Genomic DNA, 17353 nt, shown 5'->3' with positions numbered 1-17353 from the left:
GTTGTAGTAATCAGTGGAGTATACATTTAACATACAAAATGCCAGTGTTACAATCTAAGCTACATTGGAATGCTAGGGACTGAGCCTCGGGGCCTTGAGCATGCAAGATTGAGTTTTATCTATCTTCAGCTTTAAGGAAAGAAGTTAGAAGACTTTTTAGAGAGATTATTTTGTATGTTAAAGCAGCTTCTATTTTTATATGGAACTAATACAGTATGATAAAAGTAGACCTAAATTACTGATTTAGTTTCCTTTTGAAGTAATCTATTCTTATTATTTTATGTGCATTGGTGTTTTGCCTGTATTTATGTCTGTGCGGGTATTGGGTCCCCTGGAACTGGAATGACAAACAATTATGAGCTGCTGTGTTGGTACTGGGAATTGAACCTGGGCCCTCTGGAAGATCAGCCAGTGCTCTTAACCCTCTGAATCTTCAAAGTAATTATACATATTTATGGAGTACAATGTGTTATTTTAATATGTATTTACAGTGTGCCACAGTAATGGCATATCACTTTAAAAATTCATTATTTGTGTCAAGAGCATTCTAGATCTCTTTTATAACTATCTTGTGATAAAAAATGTTGTCAACCAAGTTATCCTACCAATATAGTGCATTATTAGAAATAAATGTTAATTCTATTCAGCTATATTCCTGTTCTTTTTTTCTTTTTCTTTTCTTGTTTGTTTTCTTTTCTTATTTTGAGACAGGGTTTCCCTGTGTAACTCTGGATGTTCTGGAATCCTCTTTGTAGACCAGGCTGGGCTCAAAGTCCTGCTTCTGCATCCCTAGTGCTGTGACTAAAGGAGTGCATCACCATGCTGGGCTTTTACTTTTTCTTTTTAAATGTTTTATGTATATGGGTATTTTGCCTTTGTGTACCATATGCCTGATGCCCATGGTAACTGGAAGACGACTTTGGATCTCCTGGAACTAGAGTTACAGGCAGTTGTGAGCTGCTATCTGCCTGCTGGAAATTGAACCCAAGTTTTCTGGTAGAGCAGCCAGTACTCTTAACCTCGAGTCATGACTCCAGCTCCATTTCTGAGCGATTTATATCTAATCTGTACCATAGCCAGTAGTTGATTTAAAGTGACTAGATGCTGCTGTCTGTTTGAGCTAGGGTCTCATGTAGCCTAAGCTAGCTTCAGACTAACTCTGTTGATGAGGGTGATCTTGAACTTCTTATCCTTCTGCCTTTACTTCCTGAGTATTGAGGTTACAGACACTTAGCAGAACAGCAACAAAAATTATCCAATCGTCTCAGCTATCTAGTTATTAAAAATTGGCTTATTAAGCTTTGTTTTATGACTTAGTTTTGGTTTTTAGGGTGTTTGGTTTTTTGGTACTTGAAAGAATTCAGCATATTGTTAATGTTTTCTATTGTGCTTAGAAACTAAAAATGGAAAAAGAATAACTTAGACAGTCTTCTTTAGAATTTAAATATGCTAAATTGATGTTTTGTTTAGCCTTTTTAAGAAAAAGGTTTTGTGTGTGTGTGTGTGTGTGTGTGTGTCTGTCTGTCTGTCTGTCTGTCTGTCTAAGACTGAATGCTACATGTGTGCAGGTGTCCATAGAAGCCAGAAAGTGTCAGCTCTTTGGAGTCAGAGTTCCTGGTGTTTCTGAGCTACCTTATGTCAGTGCTGGGAAGACTGGAAGAGTAGATCTACACTTAAGTACAGCCCACTCTCTAGTCTTTTTGTGTGTTTTAAGGTGGTCTTACCTGGTAGGTGGCTCAAGCTGGTTGGAGTTCACTGTGTAATTCAGACTGGCTTCACACTCATGGCACTCTGTCCACCTCAGCCTCCATAATGCTAAGAGTAGAAGTATGAGCTGCCACTTAAAGCTGAGAGAGTTTTAAAGAAGTGCTTTATTGCAACTCTGTTGTAATCAACATAAATCTGAAAAGTTACTGGTTTTTATGTTTGTTTTTCTTTCTGTTCAATGGGATCTTACTGTCTTAAAACTAGTGTATAACAAAGATGAGTCATGAGGTCTCTCCTTTTCTTTTTAATTCCAGTAATAATGAAAAGACTGGTGATGGAAGTAATGTTGAAGAGTCTAGCACACTGCCCTCTGCTGCTTCACAGAGAAGAAAGCGAGTGTCTGGCACGTCTAGTCTTGGTCAGCCTCCTGTCAGTGCCCCCTCACAGAGTCGCCCCTTATCTACAGTTAATCACGATGCGCCACAGCCAAACCCTACTCCAGCTAAAGAGAAACAGCCGTGCTCAGACAGATACCGAATATATAAAGCCCGCAAACTGAGAGAGATGTTGAAAGAGGAGCTGAGAAAGGAGAAGGTGAGTGAGCGAACTGTAGTCCAGGCCCTCCTTCTGACCCAGCCTTCCAAATCTCACACCACCACATTTGTCTTGATAGTCATTTAGAAATAATTCATTTGTACTTTTCACTATTTTAGTTTTTTAAGATTATTTCTCTGTGTAGCCCTGGCTTTCATGGAACTCACTCTGTAGACCAGGCTGGCCTCAAACTCACAGAGGTCCATCTGCCTCTGCCTCTTCTGCCTCCTCAGCGTCAGAATCAAAGGTGTGTCCCACTACGCCTGGCTATTTCATTAGTTTTGGTGACAGCAAAAAATAAGTTTTTATAAATATGTAGATAGAGTTATAAGCATATGAAAATAGTTTTTATAAAAATGTTTAAGTGATGTGGAATAATTATTTGAATTAAAATAAGTATAATTGAGCAATATGAATTGGTAATGTTTTAAGTTGAACTGTGACAAAAACCCTTACAGAATGCACGTAGTGGAGTGTATGTTTTTTTTACTTGATGACAGCGCACAGTGGAACGGGAGTAAAGCTGGCTTTGTGTTAGAGACTTAAGCTTCGCACATTAGCTTCACTCCTTACTAGCAATGTGATGGGCAGCTTAGTCTGTCTGTGTCTTTGTCCTTACTTGTACGATATTGCCAGTGATAATATCAGTACCTCTCTGGAGGACTCAGGTATGTTTTATCATCTTCAGAGTGCCCCCCTCTCTCTTATCTTTTGTTGTGAAACCCATATTAAATGTCTTTAATTAAAATAAGGGACTGGAGAGGTGCTTCAGTGGTTAAGGTATGTGCTTGGTGATCTGGAGTGGTGAAGTTTGTACCCCAGTACCTGTGTGAGAAGCTGTCCTTTCCACTGATGGCTGTAAACTCAGCCCCGAGAGGGGATAGGATCCCTGGGGCTTCCTGGCTTCCACTCTAGCCAAGATGTGAGCCCTGCCTCAAAGAGTGAAGTAGAAGACAACGCTCAGTGCCCTTTTCTGGCCTCCATGGGGCAGTACCCAGGCACACTTACCAATGCCCACACATGTTTGCATACACACAAATAAAAATATATCACAATAAAACATCTTTAATAAAACATCTAATTCTCCTTCATTAAAAAAAAAGCTTCTGAACTGGAGAGATGGCTCAGCCGTTAAGGGCACTGACTGCTCTTCCAGAGGCCCTGAGTTCAATTCCCATGGTGGCTCACAACCATCTGTAACGGGATCCGATGCCCTCTTCTGGTGTGTCTGAAGACTGCAACAGTGTGCTCACATATATAAAAAAAAAGCTTCTGAGATTGTATAATACAATAATTCAGGTTATAAGTGGTTTCTTAAAATTAGGCATAATGGTAATATTAAAGCACTTGAGGACAGTGGGCTGTGTTTGAGTTTAGTGCGTCTGAAATTATTCTGTATATCTCTGTATACAGAAACAGTGGAAAAACAAATTTGCAACAAATGAAAGCCAGAGACCACCAGATCGTTCAAAAATGACTATGAGAGACTTCATATATTACCTTCCAGATAGCAATCCGATGACGTAAGTAAAATTCATTTATGCTTTGTTTCGTTGGGTGTGTAATGATATATCACTTTTATCAGTTTCATGTTCAGAAGCTCGTTGAATAATTCATAGCATTTATATTATCTTTTAAAGATAAAGTTTCTAACAAAGTGAGTATGGGTACGTTTTTCTCCTTTGGTGCTGGGGTTTAAGCCTGTGCCTTTCTCATGTGCACTACTCACTCATAGCCGTGCCATATCAAGTAACTCTTTTCCCGGGGGGAAGGTGAGTCCTTCTTTATCACCTAGGGTTAAAGGGACTTCTTGTTGTTTTAGTTATTGGGCTATAGAGTAATTTCTATTTCTTATTGTCTATGAGGTGATATAAAGGAATATAGTTCTTATGCCCTATTTCATTGGGAATGGTGTAGTTTGAATAACCAGTTCTTCATGAACAAGGCTTTAATTGTTTAATTAAAGTTGGCCTGAGGTAGCAGGCAGAAGTCTTACAAATCTGTTTGTGGTGGTGTAGTAGGTGGCTTAGCGTCATCCTCAGGCTCGGCCTCTGTGTTTGCCAGGCCTTCGGTCACTCTGAAGGAGGTCTGGGCAGGAGCCACCTAGTGTGCTTCATTTCCCAGGGCCGACAGTCTCTCTTCACTAAGAATTAGAAGGAAAATATTTATTCAGGGTCCAGCAGGCGATTGGTACTTGATGAGGTTTGACTGAAAAACTCTCCTACCATTAGTTTTTGGCTGCTATGTGCTGGGCATCAAGCTCATTCTCAGCCTTCACTGGGCTAATTTCCACAGCTAGGCCTGAGTGACAAAAGGACTGGTGAACGTTATTATGAATGCCACAGTACATCGTATAAAAAGTGGAAACTAAGGTAAATTTTTTCTGGCTATGAGAGAATTGCTAAAATATTAATTTATTAAAAAATATTCTTTTTTTGGTACTTAACAGTTCTTCAGTGGAACAAGAAAAGAAATGTGAGAAATCCTTGGCTCCCACCCCAACAAGAGAGTGAGCATCTTACCATACTCCTTTCCGTGTGTGCATTCCTGTTGTTGCTGTACAGCACATGAGGCCCACTCTGGTGCCCACCACTGACGTACACCCAGCCTTAGACACACTTTTAGAATGGAATCTAATGGTTCTTCTCTTTTCCTTTCCTTTCTGTTCTTGTCTGTTCTTTGTGCATGTGTGTGTGTTTGGTGTGCATGTGTGTCTTGTGTGGGCATGCCTTTGTCTTCCTCAGTTGAGCTTCAGTTTATGTAATGAGCAAGGTCTTGTTGTTTTTGTCTTGTCTGCCTAGTCAGCTTGCCTCTGAAATCCCTTATTGAGTGCTGGCTGCCAGGCCTGCCTATATTTTACATGGATTTGAGGATCCGAACTCCATTCCTCACACTTGGTGGGTGAGCACTTTATCCAGTGAACACCCTCCCACCCGAACCCTCAAGTGGAGCTTTCTGTACGTCTGATTGCTTCGTAACAATAGACTTCTTAGGAGTAGAAGTCCTTAGGACAGCTGGGGCTACAGAAAGAAAGCCCTGTCTCATAGAAGAGAAGAGACGCTCTAGCTGGGCATGCTCACTGGTGTAATCTCAGCCCTTGAGAAGCTGAACCAGGAGGGTCCCAGGTTCAAGGTCAATCTTTACTACTGAGGTGTAGCATTATTCTTGGAGAGATGTGAATAAATGTCTACTTGCCCCAGATAGGGGACTGGTGACAGACCACCAGTAAAGATACCACCAAAGTCCCAACTTGGACTTTTTAGTTTTTAAGACAGGGATTTTCTGTGTAGCTCTGGATCTTGCTAGAACCAGGCTAGCATTGAACTCATAGAGATTGCCTGCCGCTGCTGCCTCCTGGGTGCTGGGATTAAAGGCCCCACCACTGTCCGGTGAAACAATGAGTTTTATGGGTGTTAATTATCAGCGATATGAGTGAGGGGTTACTTATAAGATCATCATTATCTCAAAATCCCACCGCATCACCGTATCACCAAAGCCCACCGCAGCATGGGCACTGGCTCGTGAAACCTGGGAACCTAGCATTCTTTACAACATGGAGGCAGTTCAGCAGGCCGCAGATGCCTTTCAGCAGTCTTTACTGCTTGGGATGGGAAGATATAATTTATTTGGTCAGTTTCAGGGACTACTTGTAGCCTTTAATTTGTTGGTTCCTGAGCTTTACAGACGTCTCTGTAGGAATATCCAGTATCTTAAGCTTCTCATTCAGAGAGGTTGTATTTTAGGGAGAATTTGTCTCAGAAATGTACACACACATACACACACAGTTAGATCTTTTCAGAATGAAAGACCTATAATATTTGTGTAATATATATGTAATTGACTTATATTATGACTTGTATATGTACATGCCTGGTGTATATGAGTGTCATAGCTTGTAGGGGAATAGGGAAAGACAGCTTGATATTCAGTTCTCTTCCAACATGTGGGTTCCATGTATTGAACATAGGTGTCTGGCTTGACATCAAGTGCCTTTCTTTACCAGCTGGGCCATCTCACTCACAAGTTTTAAATTAAAGATGTTCAAATTGAGGTTTGGTTTTATTTTGAAACAGGCCTTGGCTGGCCTAGAACTTGGCATGTAGAGCAGTCTGGGCCTTGGATTTAGAGATTAGTCTACTCTGGCTCTTAGTGTTAGGATTAAAGTATACACTACTATGCCCAGCAGTTAGGAGTTGTTTCTTGTCAAAATAGTAGCTTTGTGTGGTAAAAATTTCAAAGGAACAAAGGGAATATTGAAAAAAAGTCTTTCTACCTTTGTTTCTTTGTGGTTTAAAAGTGTGTGGTTCCCACCCCACCCCCCAAGCAACAAATGTTACTAATTAAAACAACACTTTTTTTTATTACATGTATTTATTGTGAGCATGCATTGTGTATGTGTGTATGTGTGTGGGCACATGCATGCCATGGTGCGTGTGTGGAGGGAGACGAGTCTTCGTGGTAGTCGTGCATTCTGGGCGGTGCACACCACTGCTGCTGCTCTGCATTCAGCTTGTCAGGCTTTGTGCAAGAGCCACTCACCAGCTTTTAAATACAGCATTTTAGATTTATACGTTATGTGTGCTTCAATAAGATATGAATAGTGTAGTAGAAAGATGGATTTGGGTTTATTTGTTTAAAAAAACTAAGTTATAATTGGGTGGGAGCAAGAAGTTCTGATGGACTTTCTCACATTTGGCTGACTGACCATCTGAGAGCTGGATGTGAGTGTGCATCTTTGTAAGCCCAGCACTTGAGAGGCTGAGCTTGAAGCTAGCATGGGCACACAGAATGAGTACCAGGCTATTTTGGGCTTCATAGCAAGAGCCTACCTCATAGAAAATAAAACTAAACTAAAGAAAGATATAGTAGTATACTTATTTTAGAAAGCTAGAAAAAAGTAGATAGTACGTTTTTACCATAAAGCATTGAGAAAAGTTTGAAAAGATGGAAATGTTTACCTAAGTTAAACATCGTACTCTGCTTTCCTCAGTTGAAATGTCATATAGCGTTATTGCGCTCTGTAGTTTTCATGTTTCTGTATGAGTTAAGAGGTATGGGGCTGGAGAGATGGTTCAGCAGTTAAAACCACCCAGGTTGAATTGCTAGCACCACGTGGTAACTCACAACCATCTGAAACTCCAGTTCTTCTGGCCTTCCCATAGCACTAGTCATGCACACTATGCACACATACATGTGCAGGTGAAAAGCTATACATGTAAAATAATAAAAATAAAATAATAAAAATAGCTTCCAAAAAGGTGGACAAAGAAAAATTTTGCTTGGCTTTAAGTTCTGTTCTTTCTGTTCTGCAGTCCAGAGGGAAGGGTCTCTAAGTTTCAGGTGAGCATAACACAATTAACCCGGAGGACTGTTCTAAGGGTTTTTGTTAATTCTGTTGTAACTGGTTTACTTGATACTTTATTAAGGTAGAAAGATAACATTTGTTTATTTATTTATTTTTATCATTGGCTTCAAACCCAAGGTATACTATAAACCACTAAGTTACATGACTGGTACCATTAGTTTATTTTAAAAGAGAGTAAATAGAGAGAGTGGTAGTGAATGCCTTTAATTCCAGCACTCAAGATGTAGAGGCAGGAGGAAGGCAGGAAGGTCTCTGTGAGTTTGAGGCCAGTCTGGTCTATAGGAAGAGGTCCAGGACAGCCAGGGCTAGAATAGTGAACCCCTGTCTTGATAAAAAAGAGTTACCAAATAAAATTAGAAAGAAACCTTAACCCCTCTGCCGCTGCCCCACTGTATTCGTCCATCTATCCATCTATTTTGAGTCAGGATCTTAAGGTAAAGTTCACAGAGACCTAGATCTCTTGGTTCTCTTCCTTGGTCTCCTTAGTGCCACGATTACCTTGTGTTTCCCCATGCCTGCCAGGGTAACTGGGTCCTGTGGTATTTTCAGTTAAGTTATAGAGAAAGTTTGAAATAGCTGGATGTTGGTTTTTTTAGGAACTTGTTTTCACCTCATAGTATTCAGGAGATACTGTTTTGTTGCTATAGAAACAGGTAACTGTTTATATTTTAGTAGGCAAGAAAATCAGAGCACGCAAGATGCTAATGATAATGAAGATGTGGAAGAGGAGGTGGATGACGGGCCACTTCTGGTTCCTCGAGTAAAAGTGGCAGAAGATGGCTCTATTATTTTAGATGAAGAAAGGTGAGTTACAGGGATGGGGCAGGAGGGAGGGATGGTAAAGAACAGAGATCCCATTTCTAATCTGTCAGCGTAACTTAACCAGCTGCCACTGGATAGACTGACATCATGAGTATTTTAAGTAGAAAGATGGACTAAATTAATTTGTAATTTTAGCATGTTTTGCATGAGATGCTCTCACTCTCTTGTCTGTCAGCCTAACTTTGTTTACTCATCACGTTGCTGCTAACCCACTCCAGCTGCTGAACAGCTATGTGCTGTTACCTCCGAGGATGAAGTTTACGATCGATTCAGTCTTGAAGTTGCTATTTAGATTTTTCATATTATTAATTTTATTTTGTTTGATTTTTTTTTTTTTTTTTTTGAAACAGGGTCTCTCATGTAGCCCTGGCTGGCCTGAGACTTGCTTTGTAGACCAAGTTGTCCTTGAACTTACAGGGATCCACCTTTCTCTGCCTCCCGGTGCTACTAAAGGTGGACATCACCATACCTAGCTCTAATTTCGAGTTTGGTTGATCTTCAGGAACTTCAGTTACATGTGGTTTTGAGCAGTCTGACGTGGGTGCTGGGAACTTAATTTGGGTCCTCTGGAAGAGCATTAAGCACTGTTTTTGGTTTTTGTTCTTTTTTTTGTTTTGTGTGTGTATATATGTTTTTATTTTGTAATTTAAGAGTTTCAAATTTTGTACAACATGTATGGTCATATTTCCAGATCACCTTCCTTCCTTTTTTTAATTTAAACCCGTCAAGACCAGTAAGTGCTACCCAGATATTTTTGAATGTGTGATATTTGAGTATGGTCTACTTATTAGAGAAAACTCTGTCTCCCTTTCCCAGCAGCTATCAGTTGTTATTTGCTGCACACGTAGGGGTGAGATTTCATGTTCATCTCCCCTCTGCATGCTGGGATTTGGTCTAGCCTGGGCTTGTAAAGGTTGTGTGCATGCTGTGAGTTCATATGTGCAGCTGCTACCTAGCTATGTGTCCAGGAGAGGTTTGCTTATAGTCGCCCTGGCGCTACACTCTTTCCACCCTTCCTTCCGTAGAGATTCCTGAGCCGTGACAGGGGCATGTGCTACATATGCTCCACTAATGACCGAACGTTTTGTCTTTTATTCTCTGCACTTTGGCCTTGTAGGTCTGTGTTAGTCATCATCTACTGCAGATAGAAGTTGAGGGTTGAGCGTTGCATTAATAATGTTAGCTCAGTGGTAGAGCGCTTGCCTAGGAAGCGCAAGGCCCTGGGTTCGGTCCCCAGCTCCGAAAAAAAGAACCCCCCCCCCAAAAAAAAATAATGTTTGCTGTAACGATAGTCTTTAGGAACATCAAGCAGTTCTTAGCTGCTGACCAATCTCTCCAGCTCTAAAGTGTATATTTTATATGGGATCAGGTAACAAAGAGGTAACTGCAAAGGTTTTTGCAGTTCAATAGTAAAAATGTATATAACATTTAAATTGACTGTAATATAAATGCAGTGCTGGTAAGTGTTTCTGTGTGATCGTGATTTTACATGTCAGTAATAGTTAAGAGGTGTTAGTCCAGGAGGCATTTAGAAATTCACAGACCAAGAAGACAGAGAAGACAATGGTTCTTCCAAAGGTACTCCAAAGGTATTTTGAAATGCTATAACTAAAAACAGGTTGGCATTTATTTCTGGACCTTAGAAATCACATTTGGAAAATATATATTTCAAATTTATTATTTTTTTCAAATATATATATTACACTTCTATATTAACTGCTATGTAATTTTAGAATACAGTAGTTAAATCTCATCTACTATTGTTTTTCATACTTTTTTTTAGTGTGACCATATTTGAAAATGTCTTTCTTTCAGTTTAACTGTAGAAGTTTTGAGAACGAAAGGCCCCTGTGTTGTTGAGGAGAATGATCCTATATTTGAGCGTGGCTCCACAACTACTTATTCCAGCTTTAGGAAAAACTACTACTCAAAGCCGTGGTCCAATAAAGGTAATTAATTCTCATTAAAAGTTCTTTGGTGTTCTTTTGGAATGAAATGAGCTTTGATTGAAGCTTCGGACTTCTTATAAATAAAATGTAAACTGTTACCTTGGTTTCCATTCACTTAATTTTATTGGTTCCTCTCCTCCTTCCCCTACTATATTTTTGACTTTCCTTTAGAAATCATTAGCATTTATTGTTCATTTTGCCTGGAATCTTTTTCAAACTTTACAAAGAAACCCCGTTTAAGTGATTAACTGGCTGTTTCCGTGTGAGCACTAGCCATGTGTAGCAGTGGATCATTCCATTTGTAGGCTCTCATCATGACACTCACCTGCAGATGCTGTATGCTGGACTTTGAACAGGCCTCCCCAGCAGTCACGGTGCAGGCCTATAATGCAGCCTTCAGGAGGCTTAGGCAGGGCAGCGAGTGGGTGTGAGTCCAGTCTGGGCTATATAAGGACTCATCTGAAACAAACGACAAACAAATGAAAAACACAAGAACAACACAGTACACAAGGCATATTTCACAGTGTTTCTCACTGCTTACTTTTTAGTATAGAAATGCTTTTTAAGCATGGCAGGATAAAGGGCAAAAGGAATTATTCTGGACTTCCCTCCTTTGACTATTACCAGTTGGTGTTTTTCTCTTTTAAGATTAAATTCTGTCAGCTTTTGGCATTTCCCCTCACTTCCTCCTTCCCTTTCCCAATATGTTAGAAAGCACCATGGCCCCTTTAGTCCAGTGAACATTTTTCCAAGTGCTTGTCTCTCAGTCTGTCTTGTCTCTTTCTTTTCTCTCATTCATTCTGCTACTCACCAAGTATTTTGTTTCTTATAGCTGTCCAAACACAAAAGCCCCATCAATTCATATTTTACCAATTGTCTATAAAGTGTTATTTTCTTACAGCTTTGCCAATAATTTGTAAGTTGTACGAGCTTATGGAAATTTAATATTCCAAAATACTTGTTGATATTACTATACATTTGCTTGATAGCAATAAGATCCAGCATCTGGAATTTTCAGTTTTAAAATTTGCTTTAATATTTAAAACAATTTTAAATTTACATATATTTAGATTATATTCTTTCCTTCCCCCAAATTTGTACAGTTCTCCATTCCCTGACTTACCCAACTCTTAATTCTTTTCAAAAAAAAAAAAAAAAAACCAATACAACAAAACTTTCAAAACCTACAAAGCAAAATACAACATCATTCAAAAAGAAAAAAAAAAAAAACCCAAACACCAAAACCTACGAAACTGCAGCTAAGTACAAGCACACACAAGCTGTGGGGTCCATTATTTGTTGGTTAGCTACTCCTGACCGTGAGCTCTGCCTGGGATGGTTGATATACCCGGTGTCATTCCAGTAGAGAACACTGATTCTCTCTCTCCTCTCAAGTGTAATTGACAGTTCTGTTGTTAACCTTTATCCAAGTAGCTATGTTTACATTCATAAATTTTTTAAATATAAGAAGCAGAAACTTTCACAACAACGTTGGACAAGACAGACTAGCAGAAGGAAAGAACGAGAGAGGGCACAAGAGTCAGGCCCAGGAATCCCATAAAACCTAGAGTCAGAGCTGTGCTGTGAGCGCAGAGGACCAGGGGCAGACCTGTGGGCCCTGGCCATGCTGCGTCAGTGTGTGAGTTCATGTGAGCTTGGCTTAAGTTGCTTTAGAGGCCTTGTTTGCTTGGAGTCTCCCATCCCCTCTGGTCCTTACACTCATCCTTCTTCCTCTTCTGAGGGCTCCCTGAGCCCTGAGGGGACATTTGATGGAGACATCCCTTTTAGGGCTGAGAGTTCCTAGGTCTCTTACTCTGAGTAACGTCTGGCTGCGAGCCTCTGTATCTGCTCCTGTCTGCTGCTGCTGATGGCAGAGCCCGGAAGTGATCTAAGAGTATAAAAGAATATCACTAGGGATCATTTGAGTGCTAATTTTTTTTTCCTTTTAGACCACTATTTGGTTTTGCCCTAGGTCCCTGGGCTATCTAGTCTTAGGTTCATGGTCACACAAGCAGTGCCAGCTTTGGATTCCATCTCATGGAGTGGCTTTAAGTCAGATGAGTTACTGGTTGTTACTCTCTGCAAGTGTTTATCATTGTGCTGCTTGTGGCAGGGGAACGTTCTCCTGGGACTGGAAACTTGTATCACACATGTCACAGTTCTGGAACGCATAGCAGTTCTTGTTAACATGGCCTCCTGAGTTCTAGGGTTATGGAATGTACCACCGCAATTACCTGTGAAGATAGTTCTATGTTTTATAGTGTTCGAGCTTCTTTTCAATGAAATTAAGTACTCTATAACTTATTTTGGTTAAGTTTTTATATATAGTTTTATAAATATATATATATATATAATTGTATATAACTAATTACCTTCTTTTGTCTGAATGGAAAATTAAAATTCAGTTAATTTTTTATTTTTACAGAAACAGATATGTTTTTTTTAGCCATCAGCATGGTAGGAACTGACTTTTCTATGATTGGACAACTTTTTCCTCACAGAGCAAGGATAGAAATTAAGGTAAAGTATACCTATAATGTTTATTGGTTAGAGAGGGTAAAAAAAAAATTACTTTTTTTTTTTAAGTTAAAAGCTTTGTTCACAGTCATTTGTTCTCTATTGTGTTTGTGTGTGTGATACTGCTTTTTGTATAATTTCTCAATTTTAGTATAGTTATATCTCCTGTATTTGAGAACTGTTAATAAAGATACTAAGATTAAGAGTTAGTGAAAATAGAAGGAAGATGTATCAGAATACTTGAAGGAAGCATAGCTCTATGACTATAAAGTATCTGAGATCTGGGATGATGGAAAGTGTTGACTGGGTGTCACTGAATGGAGCATTGCTGTCTCAGTCCCCCTTCGCTCTGTAAGTGACCCCTAACATCATGATGTCAGGTGCAGACGCACCGTGCCAGATGAGCTGTGTGTTGGTGCTGAGAAGCTGCATATGCACTTTCTGGATAGGAATGTGGGTTCCCACGTACTGTGTTGCCATAGTGTATTCCCAGTTAACAATGAGAGATTCTCTCAACCGTGTGTGTTTTTCTCCATCTTATCATGTGTGCTACAGTAGCGAGAACAGCCATTGAGGAAGATAAGATTTGGGTGCCCTTAAAGTATACTAGACTTGATTGCCTAGAACATTATGTAGTGGCATCCTGTGGTGTGGTGTCACAGCCTCACTGGATTTCTACAAGAGGGGAGGAGCCTGCTTGTTTGTTTATTTGTATGCATGTGTACGGTAAATATTTAAAAAATGTGGGGCACCAGGCACCATGCAGTGCCACCTCCGGTTACTCTCTGTCCCTGACAGCTCTCCGCCTCCATGGCTAGCCCCGTCAGTGGTGGGTTCTGCCACACTAGTCTCATACAGAGACCGCCTATCTCAAGGCTTTCTTGCTGTATACTCTGTTCATATTCTAGCAACCTGATAAAATCAAAACTCTAGAGGTTGTAATTTATCAACCAGATTTATATCAGTAAATTCTCACTCCACAAAATGTCCACACAATAAACTCAGAGCCAATTGATATTGGTATAAATTGCCCACCTAGATAAGATGAATTGTCCTGTAATTATCCACCGCTTATAAGATTTTCATAGCTACCTGTGGCTATTTAAAACCACATGGAGGTGGGTTATCCTTCTCCTCTTGCATTTTTGTTTTTCTTCCTCTTTCTCCTATCTCTCCCACCTTTCAAAAACTCTGCCCCTGCCTTTCTTTTTTACTGCCCAATCACAGGCCTTGCCTGTGCTTGTGCCTGCCCTCACCTGTATGTAGACATCAATCTGTATGTATGTATGTATGTATGTATGTATGTATGTATGTATGTATGAATGCATGTGTATATTTATGTTTGCTTTGAGACAGAATCTCTGACACTGGCTGTCCTCAAGCTCACTTTGTCACTTAGGCTGTCTTCACACTCAGACTCCCCTGCCTCTGAGTGCTGGGGTTGGTTGGAGGCATGCTCTATCAGGCCTGGCTCCTGCTTGTATTCTTTATGTTCTAATGTTGATCTTGGTTAAAAATATCTCAATAGTAAAGTTTTCTGAAGGCTAAAATTTGTTTAGAGGTAGAACTTGCTCTGATAATCTTATTAATTAATAGTTTGTCACTGACATTTCTTTCAGAAAACATTTATGTTCTTCCCTTAAAAGATTAGTGTAATTCTAGCAGGTCTTTGGTTAAAGTGTAGGAAAGTGAAAATGCTGGTTCTAAGGCCACTGAAGTAGATCTTGTTGACTCCTGCAGGTTGAGCTAATCTTGTACTATATTCCATGTATGCATTGCAGAGGTTTGCTGCATTTTCATTCTTTTTAAAAAACCTTTAAAAATTACTGTAGTTTTAAAGATTTATTTATTTTATGTATGTGAGTACACTGTCATTGTTTTCAGGCACACCAGAAGAGGGCATCGGATCCCATTACAGATGGTTGTGAGCCACCGTGTGGTTGCTGGGAATTGAACCCACGTCCTCTGGAAGAGCAGTCAGTGCTCTTAACCACTGAGCCATCTCTCCAGCCCTAAATATTATTTTTACTTTATGTGTATGGGCATTTGCCTGCATGTATGCCTGTGTGCCCAGTGTCTATGGAAACCAGAAGAGGGCATCAAGTCATCTAGAACTGGAGTTGGAGCCACCATGTGGGTGATAGAAATTGAATCCAGGTTCTCTGGAAGAGTAGCCAATGCTGTTAATCCTTTGTCTCCACAGCCTCCATATTACATTTTTTGAGTAATTTTTACCACTTCATTCATGAGGCATATTGATTTGCATATTTCTGTTTTCTTTCTTTTTTCTTTTTTTTCTTTTTCGAGTGCTGGTACCGAGTATGTGTTTTATCACCAAGCTATACCCCTGATCCCTGTAATTGTCTTTCAAAGTTCTTGGCTGTTTGTTGTTTCCTGAAATGAGCAGGGACGAGTACCTCTTGCTCATTTTGGAACAATTTAAGACAATTTAAGATTAGCACTGTTTCTCCTTAATGTTTGATGGGACTTACCAGTAAAACCAGAACCTGGTTTTGTTTTTTGGTGAAAGTGTTTAGATTATATCATATTTTCAGAGATGTTCAGGTGTTTAGTTTTAGTTAAGCCTGCAATCTAAGGATCACTGCAGCCTAAGAATTTTTTTTTTTCTTTTTTTTTTCGGAGCTGGGGACCGAACCCAGGGCTTTGTGCTTGCTAGGCAAGCGCTCTACCACTGAGCTAAATCCCCAACCCCCCGCAGCCTAAGAATTTTAAACCAGGCTGAACAACACAGACCCAACATAGACCCATTTTCCTCCACAAATAAAGTTCTCGTATTGCTGGGCAGTGGAGGTACACACTTTAATCCCAGCACTTGGGAGGCAGAAGCAGGGAATCTCTTGAGTTTGATGCTGGCCTGGTCTATGGAGTACAGAGAAACTAGGACAGCTAGGGCTGTTACATAGAGAAACATGGTTATTTTGGGGGGATACGGGGGTGGGAGATAGGGAAGGGATTCTTGTGTCAATTTTGATGGACATATCTATAAAAAATTTCTTACTGTTGTCATTTAACATTTGTAGGGTTTGTGGTGATAACCCTATTTGATTTTTCTATTTCCTCCGCCACTGATCTATATTCTTTAAAATTACTTCTGTTTAGGGTGTTTTGAGACAGTTACATTTTGTAAGCCAGGCTGGCTCCAAATTTAATCCTCCTCACTTAGCAATCCTTCTCTATGGGCTTATGATTTTAAAACTATCCTTTAAGCAAGGTAGAAGTGGTGGTGTGTGCCTGTTATTTTAGTATTCAGGAGGAGGCAGGACAATAGTGAGCTTAAGACCTGCTTTGGTGCATGAGATGCTGCCCTAAGCGATCACAAATAAATAAACAAAACTTACAAGACACGTCTGGGGCTATGACTTCGCTAGTACAGCCCGTGTCTTGCAAGCGTAAAGGTCTGAGTGAGTCTGAGCATCCACGCAGAGTATGGGCATGGTGATGCAAGCCTGTACTCCACAGTCCACAGTGGAGGCAGGACGCTAGGAGGTCATGGGTACGTTTGAGCTGAATAGTGAGCTTGAGGCGACACTGGAGCACATTAGTACTTGTCTCAAAATTTTTCTATCTTATATAATATATATTTTATTATAGGTATATCAGTGCAGGCTTAGTTTTTTTTTTTTTTTTAAACCTCTGTTAGTTAGGGTTCTTTAGTGCTCCAACCTCTGTTCTCACCCAGTGAAGGAGAGGGAAGATGGTGAATAAGGACAAGGTAGTACAGACCTGTGTAGAAGTAGTTCTTTGGGGCTATCCCAGTCTTTGTGGTCAGGATACTAGCAGTCCAGTCTAAAACATCAAACATGAATTAGTAGCAATAGTCTTGTCCAACCAGCAGACAGCAAACATGAATCAGTAGCAGTAGCTTGATCCAGAAGAAACCATGAGGCTTGGCCAAAAGGGGCAAGTGCGGTGTACCACAAGAAGATCTCTGGCACATTTCTCCTATGAAGTCACAGCAAGTAAAGATCAGTGAAGGTCAGCAAGTGTTGCAAGGTGCACCAGTGCCAGCGTATGCTTCGCTTAGACTCTTTCCAGATATCACGTGCCCTCTCAGGTGTCTGCTTCATCATAACGTCCTCCCCTGTGACATCTTCTAGAAAAATATCACAGGATACTACTGAGTCTCCAAAGAAACCAGAAATTTCCACTTTATATTTGGAACTATATATAAATGAGATAAACAGGTTTAAAATTTTGCCTGATTAAAGACTGTCCTCTATTATACTAAAAAACATTCCGGAATAGTAGTGTAAAATCTTTAATGTTAGGAGTGTTTTAGGTTGGATAAAGCTAGTATTAGCTTAATTGACTGTAGGTTTATCTGTTTTGTGGTGGTCATCTTTTTTTTTTACTTACACTCTATCTGGCATGTGTGGCA

The 17353-nt window shown here is 40.0% G+C and overlaps 1 protein-coding gene across 6 annotated transcripts in view; it reads left to right on the top strand.

Moving 5' to 3' along the window:
- Nucleotides 1-17353, top strand: part of Bdp1 (B double prime 1, subunit of RNA polymerase III transcription initiation factor IIIB) — a 91753-nt gene that overhangs the window by 2111 nt on the left and 72289 nt on the right. For 4 of the 6 annotated variants that reach the window (XM_063281495.1, XM_063281496.1, XM_063281497.1 and 1 more), the window contains exons 2-7: nt 2022-2301; nt 3715-3824; nt 4751-4810; nt 8339-8470; nt 10304-10437; nt 12863-12957. In XM_063281495.1, the coding sequence (XP_063137565.1) occupies nt 2022-2301; nt 3715-3824; nt 4751-4810; nt 8339-8470; nt 10304-10437; nt 12863-12957 (811 nt within the window). Of the gene's footprint in view, nt 1-2021; nt 2302-3714; nt 3825-4750; nt 4811-8338; nt 8471-10303; nt 10536-12862; nt 12958-17353 lie in introns of those variants that run through there. The other 2 variants (NM_001402161.1, NM_001199195.2) reach the window with 2 other exon arrangements.

This window comes from Rattus norvegicus, chromosome 2 (assembly GCF_036323735.1).
Source record: "Rattus norvegicus strain BN/NHsdMcwi chromosome 2, GRCr8, whole genome shotgun sequence".
NCBI classification, from domain to species: domain Eukaryota; kingdom Metazoa; phylum Chordata; class Mammalia; order Rodentia; family Muridae; genus Rattus; species Rattus norvegicus.
Note: the sequence above shows the minus strand (reverse complement) of the source record. Positions and strands in the feature narration are given on the sequence as shown.